The sequence below is a fragment of the Acartia tonsa genome, chromosome 13, assembly GCF_053477335.1.
Source record: "Acartia tonsa isolate MP-2025a chromosome 13, ASM5347733v1, whole genome shotgun sequence".
NCBI classification, from domain to species: Eukaryota; Metazoa; Arthropoda; class Copepoda; order Calanoida; family Acartiidae; genus Acartia; species Acartia tonsa.
The window spans coordinates 5729965-5751505 of record NC_137272.1 but is presented as its reverse complement, the minus strand read 5'-3'; the positions used below and the strand labels follow the sequence as shown (position 1 = coordinate 5751505).

General features: G+C 40.6%; 1 protein-coding gene across 1 annotated transcript; it reads right to left on the bottom strand.

The window, feature by feature from the left end:
* On the bottom strand, positions 1-13963 carry LOC145334953 (putative alpha-ketoglutarate-dependent hypophosphite dioxygenase). Its single transcript, XM_080180593.1, has 11 exons — positions 13863-13963; positions 13528-13560; positions 12842-12970; positions 12391-12467; positions 11993-12064; positions 11228-11286; positions 10514-10584; positions 2298-2384; positions 1508-1578; positions 1257-1372; positions 1-464 (listed from the first exon to the last, which is right to left on the bottom strand). The coding sequence occupies exons 2-11, from the start codon at positions 13554-13556 to the stop codon at positions 333-335; spliced, it is 843 nt and encodes a 280-aa protein (XP_080036719.1). The 5' UTR covers positions 13557-13560; positions 13863-13963; the 3' UTR covers positions 1-332.
* Positions 13964-21541: the final 7578 nt, after the last annotated feature.

Below are 21541 nucleotides of genomic sequence, written 5' to 3'. Positions count from 1 at the left end.
TTTTTGTTCAAATAGTAGAACTTTATTGATATGCTTTTTTGAATATACATATACTTACAACAACAAAAATTAGCAATCATCTTTTTAAAACTATGAATATTGGAGAAATTATTTGTAATCTAATTTAAATTTTAATAAATCATGATAAAAAACTAAGATATTGATATTGAAAAATGAATATTTAGCTTTTTTGGTTTAAACAAAAGATTATTGATATTTTATTTTAAAAGCATGAAGCTATTTAAATTTTTAACGATACAGAGTTAAGACAGAAATCAAGTAAAATTAAATAAAGTTAATATGTAGTATTTTGAAATATCTTCTTAAAAACATTATTGTGTAGAATTATCAATATGTCTCATATCTAGATCAGCTCTGGTGGCCATAGCCCTTCCTCTCAGTACCAGGCCTGCTCCAGGTGACCTGTGCTGACTGGTCAGAGGGACATCATTGGAACCTGCCACCTACAATTAGGTTGATATAGAAAAATAATATACATCTGTAGAAACATTATCAGAAATATTTTTAGATACAATATTTGCATCATTGATAGTTACATCAAAAGATACATCCATATAGATACAATGTTAATGGATATGGTGTTAGATACATCAATAGACACATTGATATAAACATCAATTGATACATCGAAAGAAACATTTGTAGATTCATTGATAGATACATTGATATATACATTGATAGATAAATCGATAGATAAATCGATATTTACATTGATTGATACATTGATAGATACATCGATAGATTCATCGATAGATACATCGATAGATACAAGATAGTTACAAGATAAATACATCAATAGATAAATTGATAGATACATTGGTAGATTAATCGATAGATACATAGATGGATACATCAATAGATACATTGAAAGATACATTGATAGATACATCGATAGATACATCGATAGATACATCGATAGATACATCGATAGATACATCGATAGATACATCGATAGATACATCGATAGATACATCGATAGATACATCGATAGATACATCGATAGATACATCGATAGATACATCGATAGATACATTGATATATACATACATAGATACATCAATAGATACATTGATATATACATCAATGGATACTACAATATATACATTGATAGATACATTAAAAGATCATCAATAGATACATTGCTAGATACATTGATACAATTATAGAAACACCCATAGATACATAAAATATACGTAGATGAAACATCAAAGTATATAATATCTTAAGATACTCACCTGTAATAGAAACATTCTTCTCGGGATATCAGACTTGTTAGGATAACTTGCATGAACTAGTTGGTAATGAAATATTACTATATCACCAGCTTTAGCTTCGATCTTAGTACCATTTTCTAGAAGGATATATCAATAAATAGGTTTTAAGAAATCACCTTTCCACAGATATCAAAATGAAGGCAAGTGCTAACAAAACTTGTCTTATTTTATTTATTTATATTTTAATATTTTTGGATATAGATTGATTTTACCAATATTCCATTTATTTTGATCTAGAAAATAAACTCCAGGAACTGTTGAAACATTTTCTTGTCCACCAAGCCTAGAAAAAGTGAAAGGTTGCGAGATTTTTTTTTACAAAAGAATATAATATGAGGTTTCGTGTTTTTTAAATATAAGATATATAAGAAATATATTTATCCCTTAGTTTTAATTTGACAAGTGGCTACGCCCCTAACAACCTCTAGGGGCATATAAAGAAGGGAAAGTTTTGAAAAAGAAAAGTGAGAATTTTGCAGGTATTTTTTTTTCTATGGGCGATTTCTCTTGGAAGATTGAAGATACCCTTCCCTAAAATAGTTATTAACCTTTCCTGGACCTATAAGAAGCTTCACTGAAAGAGAGAACCATATCGGTTCAGCAGATAGCGATTTTCTTTGATACAGATAAAAAAGCTTACTACTTTATATAATAGCAACAAAATATATTAATAATATGTTCTTGTATTATCAAAATAATCCTAACAAATAGAAGAAAAAGTAAAACAAGATTCAAGAATTTTAATTCTCTTGCTCTTATTTTTCTGCCAATATATGATAATAGGGAGATATATACTTTATATAACCGCTAAACTGATAAGGTTCTTCTTTACAGTCAAGATTCTTATACGTCAAAAGAGAATGTTTAATTTAATTATTTTCTTAAAATTTGATGTTTAACTTAACCCTCCGGCCCCCTTTTTACCTCCAGTGCCCTATGGGTCTCTAGAGGCGTAGCCAATTGTTGTTATATAAAAGAGAGATACTCAACAAAATATCTTACTTATGAGAACCGGGGAAAACAGCCAAGCCACCATTTTGTTTGTTGGTGTCCTCCAAATGAAGAAACACTGCTACCATACTGTCGTCCCTTAAATTGTTATTGTGGTAATACGACACCCAGACGGACAGGCCGTTTACAGAGTTGCTTCGCTGTGACTTATGATAACAAACCCCCTGCACTAATCCTATTATATCACCATCTATCTCATGACCGCTGTTGACCCCGCAACCAGCGGTCAAACTAGCCTGCCTAAATGTGGGGAGGGGACTCAAACATGCAACTATCACGAGTCCCTCACGCGCTTATATAACCGGGAGGCGTTGCCTCCCCTTTTACCACCACTGCCCCCACAGCCTGTCTACCGTCGGGAGCTAAGCCCTAGCGCCCCACACCCCCTTCAAACCTAACCATTGTTATATTTTGTTGTATATATATAGTAAACATAACTTGTAAATATTATTCAGTTTAAATATATAATTTCTGTATGATTGAATCCTGCTTGTTTGTTTAGTAGAATAATTAAAGGCTAGGGCTCGTTGAATCCGAACTCGTTACCCCGTGGGCCGAGAACGCTCGGCTTACCAGAACTTGGTGTCAGCGTGTTTCAATCGAGCCTTACAGAAACTAGCCTATTCTACCTCTGATTGGACCCTTTGGCAAGTAAGGGGACAATCAGCCGCCAACTGACCCGTGAGACGGCCTTTTTAGGTCGAATTTCCATCATTTTGAACGCAATATGTGGGCCTCTGGCCTACGGCAAGCAGATTTAGCCTGCTAAAAGCGCCAGTTAAGACGCTTTTTCCGTGTCGTGTAGGAGTAGCGCTAGGTGCGCAGCCACGGCAATCGGATAATTTAGCTCAGACGGCTACAGAACTGAGTCTAAATTGGCAAGTGTAGCTGGGACAAGCCCCAGGACACCCAGGCCAAACCTACGAGACAGACAGCTGGGTGCTGGTCTCCCTAAGAAGGCAATGTGTGGCTGCGAAGCTTCAGCACACAAGTAAGCCCTACCACTGCGACGGATAGCAGATTTTGAGCCACAGGCACGGCAGGACGGGACATTCCCTGCCGCTGCCTCCCAGGATTCGAACCCGAGGCGCTGCAGGACGGGCCATTCCCTGCCGCCATTTTCGGGATTCGAACCAGCGGCGCTGTAGGACGGGTCATTCCCTACCGCCGTCACCTCTCTGAACCTTGCAGGACGGACATTCCCTGCTGCCAGTGCTTCCAGAATCACACCTAGAGCTCCTAGTGATAACAACACATAAGTGTGTATAAATGTCAACCAAGTGATAAGAATAAATATAAAATTGTTGACCAAGTGATAATTAATAAGTTCTAGTGATTCGAAGCTACAGTCTAAGCCACCATGGTAAGCGATACCACCATAGCTGCGGTTCGGCCACCACCAAAGTTTCTGCCAACCCCAGCCGAACGAGAGGCCCCCTTGTCTCAAGGGCAGGACCTCCACTTCCCCTGCCATGTCAGGGTGAGGTTTCCTACCCCTGACCCTGCCCAGCATGAACAGGTTGATGCCATGATTGATTCTGGCAACCGTGTACCAGGGTCTGCTGTAATTTCTGAGCACCTCATGCACGCGATGGGCGTGCAACGCATGTTGATTCCGGACAACACCCAGATCCTGACTGCTAATGAGGAAGGCCAGCCCCTCCAGGTAATAGGAAAGTTAAAAGAGTTATATATGGCAGTCTCACACACTCTTATACTCCATCTATACCACGTGACTGTGGTCCGGAACCTCTCACACCCTCTGAACCTAGGAGGGTATTTTCTCAAGGAGTTCGGAACTAGGCTCTGTTTCGACATGCAACCACCTTGCTTGTGGGTGCGTGGGGAGTTTATCCCACTCCGTGGCGTCCCCATTGACCGGGAGACAGCCGAGAGAGAGTTAAGCTATGAGGGGCCCCTGCCAGGCCCCCTGCCTGAGCAGCCGCGTGTGGTTGAGAAAGGCACACACTGGGTGGACGCTGAGCTCAACGCACACAAGGGAGCTAACCTGCTAGCCATGGGGTTGCCCCCAGTGCCCAAGGTGCCGAGGGAGAGCCTGCCAACAACGTTTCCTGAGATTGCCAGCCCTCCAGAACCAATCTTCTCCGCCGACACCTTTATCAACGGCCAGCCGTGTCCACCTGGCCCCCTCTACCTGGGACCTCCAGCCAGTCCACCAGCCAAGCCCGAGTCCAGACCCGTCAAGTCGCGGTCTGATGTACCCGGAGCCACACTCAACTCTCAGGCCCCAGCCTCTCCCGGCGCCGTGCCCGTCAAGTCGCGGCCGGACGTCCACGGAGCCAAAGCTGGACCCAGCACTTTGGCCTCTCCCAGCGCCGAGCCCGTCAAATCGTGGCCGGACGCCCTCGGAGCCACACCTGGCTCCGACACGTCAGCCCCTCCAGAAGCCGAGCCCGTCAAGTCGCGGCCGGTGGGTCCCGGAGCCAAAGCTGACCCTGCACCAGCCACGTATAGGCTAAGCGCTGTCACTCCAACTGATGGCCAGCCACCCCAGCTCCGCACAGCCAAGCGGGTGGTCCTGCCTGGCCGCGGGGTTATGGCGGTCCCTGTTGAGCTAGTAGGCCATCGCACCAAGGATGCCATCCAACTAGCTGCCCCAGAACAGAGGTTTGGGGAGGATCTTGTTATTCCAGAGGGCCTGTATGCCCACAGGCCTGGCTCTGCCACTGTGTTTAGAGTACTGGTGGTCAATGAGGGGGAGGTGCCCCTCTTGCTGGATGCTGGCCTCCCAGTGGCAGGGGAGCTGGTCAAACCTGACATTCTAGAGGTCTCTGATACGCCTCCCCCGCGTCTCCACTCGTTCCAAGAACCTGCTGAGCCTATAGACATGCAGGAGTTGTGGGAGGCCCTGGAGATGGAAGACAATGAGTTCCTACGCAAGGACCCCTTGCTCAAGAAGGAGGTCTGGACTATGTTGTCAGAATACAGGGACGTCTTCTCCAATTCTACCCCCGGCTGCACAGATGTGGTTGAGTTGCAGCTGCGCCTCAAGCCAGGGACCCAGCCGATCCGCCAGAGATTTAGGGATCTGAACCCGCGGCAAGAGGCTGAACTGGAGAAACAACTGGACACCTGGCTACAGGAGGGAGTTATAGAGCCGTCAGACTCCGCCTGGAGCAGCCCCCTGGTGCCCATCAAGAAGAAGGACGGGAGCACCCGCTGGGCCGTCGACTACAGAGCCCTCAACAAGTGTCTGGAGCTGGACAGCTACCCCTTGCCTAGGATCCAGCAGTTGGTGGAACGAGCTGGCGGGCACCGTGTCTACAGTGCTTTAGACGCAGTGGCCGCATACTACACCATCCGTGTGTCCGAGGACAGCCGGCCCTGCACCGCCTTCACCACCCCCAGGGGCTTGTATCAATGGAAAAGGATGCCCTTTGGCCTGGCTACGGCACCGTCTGTCTATTCCAGGTTTATTGCAGGGGTCCTAAACCCACTAGGCACAGCCAACCTCCAGTCATACCTTGACGACGTCCTGACCTTCCACCAGGATACCTGGGCCCACCTGGCCAGGCTCCGAGAGGTCTTGGAAGCCCACCGCAGGGGAGGGATCCGCCTCAAGCCAGCCAAGACCAAGCTGTTCCGATCCAAGGTGGATTATCTGGGCCACACCCTCAGCCGTGAGGGGATAGCCATGCAAGAGGACTATATTGACCGTATATTGGACTGGCCAGCCCCTAGCACCCCCAAGGATTTGCTGGCGTTGCTGGGGTTCTTTGGATACTACCGCCTGTTCATCCCAGAGTATGCAGACCTCACCTACGAGATGAATCGACAGAAGACGGCCAAGGCCCTAACCTGGACACCTGAGATGGAAGCCCAGCTGCTGCAACTCAAGGACAAGTTCCGCAAGGCCCCCATCCGAGCGCCGCCCAGGTTTGATTTGCCAGCGGTGTTCCAGCTCACCACAGATTTCAGCAGCCGCGCCATCTCTGCCATACTGAGTCAATGTCAGGAGGGCAAGGAGAGGCTGATTGCCGCCGTGGGGCGCAAGACAACCGACCCTGAGACGCGCTACCCATCCTGGAAGGGAGAGATGGCCGCCATTATGTATGGGATCCGAAAATTCCACGGCATCTTGTCCTACCGCAGCTTCCAGATCAACACTGATTCCTCTGCCTTGCTACAGATGAAATCACTGAACACATCCACAGGGATGGTGGCCCGCTGGCAGGAGGAGCTAGCGGCCTTAAACTTTACCGTCTGCCACAGGCCTGGCACCCAGAATACCAACGCCGACGCCCTCAGCCGCCGGGAAGATGCCAACATGCCAACGGCTAGCGCCGAAGAATTAGCAGAGCAGGCTGAGTATATCCACAACCTTTGCCAGCTAGGGGAGTCCGCAGCTAGCCGGCCTCCTGCCGCCCGACTGGATCCAGCTAGAGTATTGGAGGCCCAGACACAGGACCCCCTCCTGCTCCGTGTCCGCCAATGGGTGGCTGATGGCAAAGCCCCAACCAAGGCTGAGCTGCGTGGCAAGGAACGAGACGAGCAGCAGTACGCCAGCCGCTTCCCAGCCCTGGGGCTTGACGAGCATGGCTGCCTCACCACCACTGACCGGACTCTGACAGGAGAGAGGACAAGATACCTGCTGCCTTCGGCCCTCCAGCAGGACGCGTTCTTTCTAGCCCATGGGACCCCCATGGCTGGGCACTTTGGGATGGACGCAACTATCGCCCGCGTTGCCATGCACTTCTGGTGGCCCAACCTGGCCCGTGACGTCCGCCTGATGGTACAAACCTGCCCTGAGTGAGTCCAGAAAGTTACCAAGGAGAGGCTGAAGCAGGGGATCCACGTGCCCTCCCGCCAGGGGTATCCACAGCAAGTCCTATTCATCAACCTGGTGGGGCCACTGCCAGAGACCCCAGCTGGGAACCGCTACATCCTCACCTGCCAAGATGGATTCAGCCGGTTTGTCAGCCTCTACGCCATCCCCAACAAGCGCACCTTCACGGTGGCTGAAGCCCTGTTGCACCGCCACTTGGCCACGTTCGGATGCCCCCTGAAGATCCATTCCGACAATGGAATGGAATTTACCGGCCAGGTATTCCAGGAACTGGCCTCCAGGCTTGAGATTGGCCTGACACATCCACCACCCTACAACCCGCAGTCCAACCGAGTGGAGAGGTTTCATAGGACGCTCAACACAGGCATGCGCCTGTTCCTAGACAGAGACGATAACAACTGGGAGCCACACCTGCCTGCCATCGCCTTCGCATACAACACCAAGGCCTGCAGATCCACTGGCGTGACCCCGTTCCTGGCCTTCTTTGGGAGAGAGGCCAAACTTCCGGTGGACATGGTACTACGGCTGCCAGAGACCGAATATGCTTCAGTTCCAGCCAACGTCCAAGCTCTCTTGCAGCGCTACTATGCAGTGTATGATGCCATCCAGCAGAAGGAGGAGGGAGCCATCAGGAGGAGCGCGGCAGCTTACGAAGGCACGGCCAAGTATGAGGTTGGAGACTTGGTCTGGTACCTGGCCCCCCGCCTGGTGCCAGGGAAGGCAGCCAAGATTACCAAGAGATGGACTGGCCCCTGGAAAGTAGTGAGGAAAGCTACAGAAGTCCATTATGTCATTAAACCTGCCTCTCCAGTAACCAGGATCTCAGAAGTTACCGCGCATGTAGGCCGACTGCGCAAATACACTGGAGATGTGACTGCCCACCAGATCCCAGCAGACATCCAAGTTGACATGGACGGCGACGAGGATGCCACCGAGCTGCCAGTTGGAGCGGCGGCGCCCGCAGCTAGCAACCCAGGAGAGCTCCCAGTGCACCAGCCAGCCGCAGCCGCCCCACAGCCTAGCGGCCAAGATCGTGACCCAGTAGAGGAGAACCTGCAGGAGCAGCCCAACGAACCACCGCCGCCGCCGCCCGCTCCAGAGCCACTCAGAGATGCCATCTGGAACCCTGACGCGGACATGGAGAACCTGCCAGCCAGCAGCGAGCCTGTAGGAGAAGAGCCAGCCACTGCGATGGAAGAGGCCGCCCCAGAAGAAGAAGAAGAAGCCATGTGCCCCCTGCTGATGACAGCCATCCCCATCCGGGTAGGAGCTAGGAGACCAAGCAACCTGAATCAAGCAGGTGCCCCCATGGAGTTCTATGCACCCTTTGCCATCACCATTCCACCCTTAGGAACCACCAGAGTCTGCCTAGGCCTCCGTGTCCAGCTACCAGCCGAGACAGAACTGATCCTGCAGACGAGGCAAAATTTCCAGCGGCGAGGCTTGGCCGTCGCCAACCCACGCCTAGAAGTCAACCAGGAGCTGACAATGCTGATCACCAACCACAGTCAGACCGAGCAACGAGTGTCCCAGGGAGCCTGTGTAGCCCGAGCTGTCCTCCATCGAGCTGTGCCCCAAGAACTGCCTGTCCGGCGCAGGCATAGGCTGTCGTATCCCCAGGTTCAAGGCCTGGTGGCTCAGGAGCCACGCAACCCTTGAAGGGGAGGTTGTGGTAATACGACACCCAGACGGACAGGCCGTTTACAGAGTTGCTTTGCTGTGACTTATGATAACAAACCCCCTGCACTAATCCTATTATATCACCATCTATCTCATGACCGCTGTTGACCCCGCACCCAGCGGTCAAACTAGCCTGCCTAAATGTGGGGAGGGGACTCAAACATGCAACTATCACGAGTCCCTCACGCGCTTATATAACCGGGAGGCGTTGCCTCCCCTTTTACCACCGCTGCCCCCACAGCCTGTCTACCGTCGGGAGCTAAGCCCTAGCGCCCCACACCCCCTTCAAACCTAACCATTGTTATATTTTGTTGTATATATATAGTAAACATAACTTGTAAATATTATTCAGTTTAAATATATAATTTCTGTATGATTGAATCCTGCTTGTTTGTTTAGTAGAATAATTAAAGGCTAGGGCTCGTTGAATCCGAACTCGTTACCCCGTGGGCCGAGAACGCTCGGCTTACCAGATTATCCTTTAATATAAAGTAGTAAATGGCAGAACTTATAAGGAGTTCTTTTCTAGGAATCTTTCTATGTCATTTGATGGTTTTAGGCTATTTTCTAACACTTTTCCATTATCACCCTAGAGTCTAGGGGCGATGCGGCTATAATTGTAGATAGCAGCAATAGATATATAATACGTGGATACATTGAGTGGAAAATTTGTCGTGAATTTAGGTTGCTCTTTTATTGGTCAGTTCCTTCATCCAGTAGGAGGGGAGGGGTGGGATAAAGGGGCCATCGTTATTTTAGCCGGCTAAGAGTATCAATCTGGGGTATCATCCAAATAATTATGTATCGATTATAGCAGCTTAATCTAATCTATCCAAATAAGCTCTAAAAAAACAGGATGTCAACATCCATGAGAGTAGTCAAGCACAAATAAATTATGCATGTGCAAATAGAATATACGAAAGAAAAAAAACCAAACAGCTAATTATATAATGGAAGCTCATTTCTTGAACCTCAGCCAAGAAATTCCTGTTTCTTTCATTTCAATTATGACACACGGAGGAACGAACGAACGGATATTTATAATTATAGAGTTTCTATGCTATAATAAAAAATAAAAAAATTAGTATACAAGTCTTAGACTTTTAAAGGAATATAGATTACATCTTTAATAAAATTCTTAAAGGTGTATTTTGGAATTATACAACAGTTTGACACAATAATGATCACTATTAGATGAGTTACATAATAGGTGTAAGGAGGTTCAACCCAGCCTCTACCAATAACGAAATTAATTCGGAAAAAAATGACGAAACCTATACGTGTTTTTCAGCTGTCGTTGGGGGGCAACACATCGTAAAATTGACGACCTCTACATTTGTCCCCCAAATATTATTTTAGGTTTATTTCGCTTGTTGGTTATACCTTATTCCTGGGTTCAACCCCACCTTGAAATTTTAATTGGGAAGGTCTGCTTTTCTCTTTTTTCACCCCTTTAAAAATACACCCCTTTGGCAAAAACCCTATGCACTCTGGTTAGATACTATTAAACTGTTCCTAATAAAAAAATACGTCATACAATACAAAGACCAATGATAGGCCAGTATACATTTACCATGCATTGGTCAATGTATAAGGCCTATTTTTGGTTAAAGAAAGATAGAAAGATAGATATTTTACATTTAAGGAAAATTATGAAAATCCTAGTGAGATAGATAGATAGATAAATAGATAGATATATGGATAGATAAATACTATTTACCTGTAAGGAAAGTAATGAAAATCTTGGTGGGAGGGAAAGGCGGCACCCTCTCTTGGTGGTTTCAAATGAGCCTTTAAAAATATTTTTATGTAGCGAAGCTACTTTTTAATTTAAAATGTCCGTTCGTTTGTCAATGAGCACCCAAAAAAAAATATTTAGTCCGTCATTCTGTCGGCCATATTATTTTACATGAAAGGTTTTGTGATTTCTATTTTTCTATGTTTACATCTAGATTTTATGACACTTAAGCATCATAACACTGTAATTCTGCAGACCATATTTTTTGTGCTTCACTACTTGGGATGTTGTCATCCTTGTTTATCATATTAGTTGTTGTTTTTATAAATGTGTAATATGGAAGTCTTAATTCATTTATTCAATATAATTTATTTTAGATGTAAACATACTGCATTAAAAAGGAATGATAATGGAAGTAAGCATGAAAGGAATGCCTTGGCCTTAAGATGTCAAATTGTTTAGATTTAATCTATGGACAACTTGAAAAAAGATCATAACTTTGCATTGATCATCACTATAAAAAAATAATATGATATCTCACTAGAAGGTTTATAGAAACTTTTAGGGTGGTTACCTTAACCCTACCAAGCTGAATAGCCTCCAACCTCGCCCTCAAGTGTAAATATTTTCTTTTAAAGATTAAATTAAAATTGAAGGGTATAACCAGTGAACCATTAGAGGCCTAAATAACAATACCTTTGTATGATGTAGAATAATTCCATCTCCTATAATATCTTCCAAACAGTCAAGAACAGCTGAAACATTTAATGTTGTTCTTAAATACAATTTTAAAGGTGGTTGTCTTTCTACCAAGAATAAGGTATAACCAACAGGCGAAATAAAACTAAAATATTATTTGGGGGCTAAATGGAGAGGTCGTCAATTATATGGGTTCCCCTTAAAACAGCTGAAAAACTCGTATTGATTTCGTGATTTTTCTGAATTGATTTATAATATATGCAGTGTATTAACTTTTTCCTGCTTGCATTTAAAAAAGAAATTAAATAAGACAAATAAGGAAGTTAGGATAAAAAACACAGATAAAAACAAAAATTTAAAAGCAAATGATAATTAGTTAATTGGTATATCAGGTAAAGATTAATTAGATTAGGAGTGCCACACAGGATTAGAATAGAGTTTTACCATGAAAAAACGTAGAGGAAAAAGTGGTCCCATCGGTTATAGGACTATACCTCATACTAACAGCTGCCACTAAGGCCTCTGTATTTAAAGGGGTAGGTATGAAGCGGACAAAAAAAGCCTAAAACCATCCTTAGGCTTAAGATTTAAAATTAATAACCCTAAACCTATGAAACGCTTCCCTGAAACAGGAGAACTCAATGAGTTATTGAGAAGTTATTGAAGAATCAACTTCAGAAAAAATAAGTTATTGAAATCTTAAGTTTCAGACAAAAATATCTTACTACTTTATGTAATGAAATTTAGGATTGTATTGTTTACCTGAGTTTGTGATAAACTTTGTAAAAACTCCGCTATGCTGTTGGAGATTGTGGATAGATAAAACTGATTTTCCTATATAAAAAAATATTACAACACTTTAAAATTACCCATATATAGGTAACAGGATGTCTATCTGTAAAGTTTCTCATCGGTGCAGGAAATGTTTGTCTCTACTTACATAGAAAAAATTGCATCACAATTTTTCTACTATTTCTTTTTAGAACTAAAATGGAAAGTGGAAGATTAACTCGTCCCACCCCCAACCCCGCCACCTAAATTTACTCATAGAGAAAATATGAGAAAAGGAACCTGCCTAATGAAAAAGGTTACACAAATGTATTTAACTGTATCAATATGATATTTTTATAGTAAATAACAAATGATTTCATTTTTAATACCTGTTTTTTCTTTTGAGTTATCCTTTGACCAATCGCCCTTCCATTTTGCCTCCATTTTACCCTGTTCTTCTTGCTTCCTACATACATACAAAGAAAAGTATAGGATACCCTTCAAAGTTTGTTTGTCCATCCCTCCGTCCGTCAGTCTGTAACCCTATTATGCTATTATCGACTATTATTGTTATCGACAGATAACCCTTAACAAAAGGTATCCGGTATACAACTTTCTTCTGTCTGTCAGTGAATCGTTCATGCTACAAGAGCATTTTGGGTATTTGGATTCAATAAGGTATTGTGTATAAGAAATTTGCATAAAACTATCACATTAACATAAGACACTCATTTAAAAAGATTTTAACCTACAAACAAAAAGCCTTACCACTTTATGTAAAGGATTGTTACTCCACTATTTTCAATAAAAATATTTAATTATTAAAGATTCTGAACAAACCTAGCAAAAAGGTCGTCATACTCGGCACAAATTTGAGAAAACTCCTCCACCGATAGAAGATTTGATAGCTTGATAAATCCATTTTCTTGGTAGGATTCAAATTCACTGTCAGTTAGTCTTTTTAGTGTCCTAAAATAATTGTGTTGCTGCTAAAGATCTAATGCTACAAAAGACCTAATCCTAAAAAAGGTCTAATGTTAATAACCTTGATCACATTAGCCTCTGGTACAAAAAAAGCCCGGTTATAAAATAGCCTCTTAACAATTACTTAAGAATTATAGTCTTACACATAAAAATTTAAACAAAAAATTTGAAAAGTAAAAATCTTCCAACCACTTTTTGTAAATTAAAATCCACGAATTTTTAATCAGTCATTTTCATACTTTTAACATGGCCGCAGCGAACCCCTAGCCTGCCTAGCCGATGGCGCTTGGTCTCCTAGTCATATAACCTAACATAACCCGTCTATGATATGTTGCAAGGCTTTTTTGTAGCATTTAATCTTTTGTAATATTAGACATTTTGTAGCATTAGACCATTTGTAAATTAGACCTTTTGTAAATTTTTGCCTTTATCAAAAGGGATTCCCAAAAAGCATAACTGGCGATTTCTCTTGAAGTGCTTTGTCTAGCACAGAAATTCTTCACCCTTTGCTTATTTTGAAATAAAATGAATTTGTACTTTACCTATTACTTGCTTCATTTGATACAGCCATTTTCCTATAGAATTAAAGAAACAAGTTCAATTGTGTCTTTAATTATCGAAGCAAAAACAGGCTAAAATATTATATGACAAATTATATTAAATGCATATATTAAAACTTTGCTTTTAATATTAAAATAAAACCATATTTGTACTTAGTTTTATCTTCCAACGTAATTATAGAGATCCCTAGCTTCAACCATATATAGTGTCTAATTTTCCTAGGAAACGACCTTTTAATTCAGCTATTTAAACAATATATCACAAAGAACACTTAACACTTGCAATTAAAAGACAATAAAATGGACGTTTAACTTACAAGCTTTTAAACTCGATAGGAAGATTCTAACATACATACACTAACGATCAGTGCTATTTATAACAGACGGAAATATCCGAATGAAAGATAATAAATTGACTCAAATAACAAAATATTCAAAATATTGTGGCTTAAAATTGATATCTATTCATATACATGTAAGTATAACTTATCACCAACTAGAATTAAAAACACATATTAAGCAAGTTATCATATGATTGTTATATCATTAAAATAATCTATAAAGCAAGAATGAAAACATCCATACACAACAATGCTTTAAAATAGGATACTTGTAATTATAGAAACGCTTTACTTCATGCCTTATCGTAATAGGAATCTAATTCAAATAGAATAGGCAAATTCAAAATTTAAGTATCTGAATAATTTGTACCAGGAATAACCATTTCAAGATTGCGGTTAATAGGAAAATCTATCACACCAAAATTAAAGATAGGTTACAGGCGGATTATCTATTAATGTAGAATAGCTACACTCGTTGAAACAACTAGCAGTTTTGTTTTTAGTAGCGGAGCTACTCTATAATTCGAAATATCCGTCCGTCCGTCTGTCCGTCAATCACGAAGTGGGGGAAACGTGATTTTCTAGGCTCCTAAAAAGATAAAAGGCTGAAATTTTCAGAGATTAATTATGTTAACATTGTTCCTATTTTCACCAAGTTTCATTAAGATTCGTCAATTAATTGGGGTGCAAGATCGATTCCTACATTTTTATGTTTTCATGATTTTCTCAGCTCCTATTCAAGTTTTCAGGGATTAAAAACCTTACTATTCTGCATACTTTCATTAAGTTTTGTTGAAATTTGCTTAATGGTTGGGTTGCTAGTTCGATTCCTAGATTCTTAAGTTTTCATGATTTTCTATACTCCTATTCAAGAGACATGGCTGATCTTTTTTATTGATTAAATAAGTCAACAATTTACATATCCCAACAAAGATTTTAATATTGGTTGAGGTGATAGATCGATTCCTAGATTTTCACGTATAAAAAGGTAAAGGTTTTGTGATTTTTTTAGTTTATTTCTTTTATGAATTTATTCAAGTTTATTTTTTAGGATATCCATCCCTAATTTTTGAGCTTAGCTACTTACGGATGTTGTCATCCTTGTTGACTGTATATCTTGTTTGTGTCCGAAAATATGTATTTAATTCTAATTTTGTATTTGTACAATTTTTCTGTTTATCTGTCCGTCTGTATCTGTTTGTCAAACTGTTTGTATAGTTACTGTCTGTGTGACAATATGTATGTTCGTCACTATGACGCTTTTTTGTCTGTGTTTCTATCCTGGATGTCTGATGTTCATTTTATTTGTTAGTTTGTCTTATTCATTACTTTTTGTAAATGATAGTTTTACTGCAGACCTTTAGTCCCGAAGGTAATTAAGGTCGGAAATTCATTATCAAACAGGGGACTTGCACAAATTTTTTTAGCCCGCTAGCTCTAATAGGAACAGAGATAATAGGGGGGGGGGGCAAGGGGCCCGACTGTTAAGGGTTAATAATTGGATATGCAGAGCACCATCTTCCTCTGAGTAAGATGAAGGGATAAAAATAATTTAATAGTTGATATTTACAATTAAAGTTGATTTTTTGTTTCCTATTCCATATTGTATTCTATACATAATTAACTTGGTCCATCAGTCCATCTGTCTATCTGTAATGCTCTACACATCTTGAATTTGATATGTGATTTATTCAACGTTTTTTTTTTAAATAGACTGCTGTTTTGTGTGCACATTCCTATATATAAAAAATCAACACTGTAATTTTTACTGTCATTCTGCCTGTCCTTTGTCATGCTACATTCTTTAAATTTGTCTGTCAGTTTATGCAGTGCTTCGGGAATAGTCCCTTACGTGGCAACGCCCCTAAAAGGGCGATTCGTTGTGTTTTTAAAATGGCTTTTTATAGGTTATTTTAGGTAAGGTTAGATTATATTGGGTTAGGTGATTGCCTCACAGGGTTAGGCCATTGGCCCCGCAGGGTTAGAGCCCCTCGCATGGGCTAGAAATAGGAGAAAAGCTACTGTGAAAATACGAAGAGTAAGGTGCGTTGCCACGAAAGGAAGGGACTATACCCAGTTTTTCTAGTTTTTTTTTACGAGAACTACTGTTTAAAAATGCATGTTGACCAAAAAAAAGGAGAAAATGATTAGAAACGGCTAATAAGTCCTGGTATATAACTGACATACAGAATCAGTGTATAAAAACAAGAATGACAACATCCATAAGTAGGGAAGCTCAATATTTATTGATAGACATCTGGAAAAAATAATCTTTTGAGTATGATAAAAAGACATATATAAATCACGAAACCTTTAACCCTTTACAGTCGGGCCCCTTGCCGCACCTTAATCAGTCGGGGGGGGGGGCGTTCAACGCCCCACCCCCTATTATCTCAGTTCCTATTAGAGCTAGAGGGCTAAATTTTTTTGTGCAAGTCCCCTGTTTGATAATAAATTTCCGACCTTTTATAAATCTAAGTCAATTTTCGCTTGCTTCACCCTTTTATTTAACAACCTTTGTTTTTAGGTCTTTTTTCACTTAAAAATTTCAAACGGCTGTAATTTTCTTATTCTTAAAGCTAGAAGAACAATTTTTTTCCAGAAAATGTTTATCTTTTTGTAAATTTTACATTATAAATATCAAAATATAAATTTCAGCGGCCGCAGCTGTACTTGGCAGCTGCCAGCCACCGCAGTCGGCGGTCGGCGGAAAAACGGCGGCGGATCTTTATGAAATTTTAATACGTTATGTAGACATGTAAGTTTAAAATTTGAAGTCTCTAAGTCAAAAATTGCGGCCACAAGAGCCTTTCAAAGATTTCTGGAGACCTGCAGGATCATACTTGGAACCTGAAAGTGTCTTGAACACCTGTATTTAATATGAGGATGTACTACTAGATGTTATTTTAGTAGTTTGGTATGATAAAATGCTTTGTTTTAGCCCATTAGTGCCGAGCGCCACTTTTATGGGCCGATCAAGCTGAAAATCTCAGGGAAGCTTTATAATGGTAAAAACGGAATTCAAATTTTTTTGTTTTGCTCTAGTGGGGTGCACAGGAAAGATGCAAAAAAAAACAGTTCGGCCTGGCCTTAAATACCAACCAGGCATTATGACCCGTTTTGGGCGGTTTCCCCGGGCATTAAAACCCGGTTTTGTAGTAAAAACCCGTTTTTTTCGACCAAAAATCGAAAAATTTAATTTTTGAACGCCCAAAGTGAGATGAACACTTTTTAGAACTTTGATACGATCTGAAACTACACAACCTCATGTAATCTATAGAGCTACAAGTAATATACGAAGCAATTTATTTCAAATTTAGTGTTTCGGCTATAGGTGCCGCCGTTTTCGGGTAAAAAAACCCGTTGCTCGAAGTTTTAAAAGATAAACACTACAAAAAAAGAACATATAAAATTTGGGTGTTACATATCAGAAAACGAGCATAAAACTATTGGGTGACACCTATAGAGATTACTAGGGTTATTAGGGTGGCTCAAACCCTTACTAATGACGTAAACTGTTATTTTTATTGGTTGAAAAGTTAACACCGGTAATAAAAACCGAAACCGAGCCGGGTTTTAAAACTGTCGGGTATTTATGGCCAAGCCGAACCGGGTCATAATAGGGCGTAAAAAAACAATAAAAAAATCTTATAAAAAATAATAATTTGAATAAAACGAATTCACAAATAGATGTACTTGTCAATAAACATTAGATTTCACGAAAAAAAATCAGCGACTTTACTATAAAAACAAAAAAGTTAGAAGGGGTATTTTGAATTTTCATGATTTTCAAATTTTGTTGAGCTATACCGGCAAACGGAAGTAAGCTAAACTGCCTGCTCCAGGGGGAAATGAAAGCCAGGGTAGTAGAGGAGGGATTCATACTGAGAATGATGCAATTATGAAGCCGAAAACCGTTTTTTTTTCCATTTTTCAGAATCGGGTTTTAATGCCCGGTTCGGCACTAATGGGTTAGTCAAAAAAATATTTTTGCTCTTTACCTGGATGACCCTGCCAGGTTTGCTGGCATCCTGTGCCCGCCAGGATGGAGATATTCAAAAAATTCCAACTCTCAGTTGTGTGCCATACCCATACTTAAAACTCTCGCAATTTGGGCTCTCTATCTCTCACACACAGAAATTGAGATAGAAAAAAACGGAAGGGGGGGCGTTCAACGCCCCCCTCCCCTTCCCCGACCGTTAAGAGTTAAAAAATGTACAATATCTTTTGAAACATTAAGCTAAAAAGAAAAACGTAAAGTCTAGGATTCGATCTAGCACTCGAGCCAATAGAAAGTCTTTATTACACTTTGTGAACATATGTAGAATGTTGACTTAATTAATCCCTTAAAATTCCAGCTATTTATCTTGAATAGAAGTCGAAAACTTGAAAAATTAGGAGTCGATCTAACACTCCAACCAATTATCATATATCAAAAATATTTGTAGAAATGTGTACAATGTTGACTTAATTAATCCCTAAAAATTCCAACTAGAACAGAAGTTGAGTTAATCATGAAAAACTAGGAATCGATCTAGTACCCCAATCAATATACAAATCTTAATGAAACTTAGTAAAAAATATGTAGGATGCAAATTTACTTAATCCCTGAAAATGTCAGTCTCCTGTCATTTCAGTCATTTCTGTCAGTGGGTACTTAAAAACCTTACCCCACTAAACTTTGGAACACTCAATTGCTCCCTTGTTTTCCAATCTTTTTGGAACATCAAATGGGGGAAATGCAAATGTCATTCTTAAAAAAAAATTTAATTGAAAAAAATAGTGGGCCAAAATAATGTTCCAAAAGACCAAGTGGGGTAGTCACAATTAAATTTGGAATATTTTTTTTTAATTCAGAGATTTTTCAAATTTTCAAATATTTAAATTAAGCATAAAAAACATGTCAAAAAAATCAACTAAGACAAAAACCTAAAAAATCTTCCAAATTTCAAAATAGTGTTCTAATGGGGATATTTTATCCCCACTCAAAAAATCATTTTGGAACATTAAAATCAGTGGGGTAAAAGTTTTTTAAGAATCAATATTACCATATTTTTTATTTGCCCCACTGGTTATAATGTTCCAAAGTGATTTTAGTGGGGTAAAATTTTTTTAAGAACCCATCTCTTTCTTGAAAAAGGGTCAAAAAAATTACAAAAACAAAAAAATCTAGAAATCAATCTAGCACCCCAATTAACAAACCGATGGACAAAACAATGTATAGATTAGATGCGCAAATGTATTAGAAATCTTCACTAATAATTTCACATGTCTATCTTTAATAAGAGCCGAGAAAATCACGTTTCCTCCACTTTGTCTCTAGCAGACGGACATTTAGAATTATAGAGTAGCTTCGCTACTAATAATGAGGGAAGGAGAGGACAGTGGCAGTTAAAGTAATTAACACTCTATTTTTCCAGCAATGTTTATTACATAACAAAAAAATAAGAATTGATAGGTTTTTTTCTATTGGCCCATCCCTATATCACCCTAGCAAAGAAAATACATACATAGTAATTTTTCCCAGCTCATTTAATAATTTTCATGACAATTTTCATTGAAAATTTGACATATAAACAAAAACATATCACAGTTAGGTACATGAATACTTTATTGTTGTCTTAACCTCTTTTCGAGGAAGCTTTGTGTTTATCAAGATCGAAATTAATTCCCTTATTCATAATCCCAATTTGGCGCAAATGTCGTCTTTGTTTGACTTTCCTTTTCTAAAGAGACAAGGCATGAATGTTGTTTATGTTTTGATGTGTCCACGTTCTTTACTTTTGAATGATATGTGAGTGGATGAAGATTCGGAGAACAAAGTTGGGCCTATCATTGGTCTCATAGTGCGTGAACAACCCTAGTATACCAGGGGCTTTAAACCATAAGAACTTCAGGTAGATTTTGTTCATTTTATTTAAATTGAATGGCGTATAGGACGGATTTATTAAGTTTAAAGGGCTTTAGCCAGCTAAACATGAAACTTTATTATGATTCAATTATTATGTTTTAGTAATTTTTATGTGCCTTTATTTTTGCATTTAACAATGATCTATTAAACCAAATAATTTTCATTTAAAGCCAAAGTACCCAAAGATTCTTAACCGTAGAAAAAAAGATTTTAAAAAGCAAATAATATTACGTGGTTACAAAAACTGGAATTTTGTATTAATTGATTTTGTAATTTCAGGACTTTGAAATAGTTTGTATCAATAAACATATACTCAAACCTGCTGTTGAAACTTGGTCATGGTTAAGACAATTTCAAATAACCTGAAGTTTGAAGGAGCTGCACAAGCAATTTCAAATGGTTCTGAAGAATAGGCATTAGCATTCTTCAAAGAATCTGAAGAATAGGCATTAGCATTCTTCACGAGATCAATAGCATCTAGTGATTATTGATGCAAAAAACTGTGACAAATTTTCTGTGAAATAAGTACCTAGTGAATCAATATGCCACTAACTAAAAAGCAGAAAATTGAGCGAGCTATCGCTATTGGCAGTGAAAGGCTAGAAGTGTTTGATGAACAGTTAAAAGTGTTTTATGAAAACCTAAAAGCCTGCCAAAGTTTTAGTTCATGTGAAAATGTGAATTTAAAATCAATTCATGACATTTTTAGTGAGGTCAAGGACCAATCTGACCTAATAAAAAGTCTAAAATCTGCCGTGGAGACTAGTGAGATGCGCGAGTTTAAGCGTGATTTGGATGAAGCTAGTGAACAGAAAAATGTTGCAGATAAAGTTTATGCATCGTTGGAGCAGTGTACGAAAATTCTGCACTGGCTTGACAATGATTCTGACGACGCGAGGTTGAGCACTGTCGCCAAGAACCTCGACGTCATTGAGAAGGTGAGGATGGACATGGGAGTGCTCAAGATTTCCATGGAGTTGCGCCAAGAAGTACGTGATATGTACCGAAGGCTTAGAGAGATGGAACGTCGTTCATCTAACTTGGATGAGAGTGGGACACCTGCCATACTCTCCAGAAGTATGTCCGCTGTGGATATTCGGAGTCCCAACCCGCAGTATGGGCGCTGGGACAACAGTTTGTTGCCGTCTTTTGATGGTACTGACACGGATTACTCCAACTTTAAACAGGTCTTTAAAGATCTGTGCGCTGGTTACGGATTTACTGACCAGAGGTTAAGTCTGATGTTGTGTATGGAAAAGGTGATAACCAATCCGGAGCTACGCAAGCAAGTGTCAGCGATTAGAGATCATAATGAACAATGGTTGTTTTTGGATCAGATGTTTTTATCAAACACCCGCCGGTTTATGAAAATTTTGACTAAGCTGAACAAGATGAAACCTGTGGATAAACCTGTGGACGTAGTCAGTGCAATTGCTACCTTCAAAAGCACCATGCAGGAAGTAGAAGCCATCGTTGGTTCTGAAGCTAAGGATTACCACCACCTAACTCTGATTCATATTTTCAGACAAATGTCCAGACGCCCTGAGAGAGAAAATTATGAAGGAGCTAGGCAGCATGAACCTACCAAACATCAAGAAGATTGTAGAACTTCTGGAGAGGACAAGGGGAGGCAATGTTGGCTGGTGATATGTCCTACGACACTGATGTGGGTAAGAGGAACTGTGACAGAGCTGCCCCCGCGCAAGTATCTGGCCGCAGTGACAATGAGAATGGACGGGCTGGA

What these genes read in the sequence shown, in the direction of transcription:
- LOC145334953 (XM_080180593.1), bottom strand. Translation starts at nt 13,556, where the DNA reads ATGGCTGTATCAAATGAAGCAAGTAATAG. An exon ending in AAAGTTTATCACAAACTCAG is followed by an intron (nt 11,287 to 11,992) that starts GTAAACAATACA and finishes TAAATGTTTCAG; the next exon opens with CTGTTCTTGACTGTTTGGAA. An exon ending in GAAGAATGTTTCTATTACAG is followed by an intron (nt 465 to 1,256) that starts GTGAGTATCTTA and finishes ACCTAATTGTAG; the next exon opens with GTGGCAGGTTCCAATGATGT.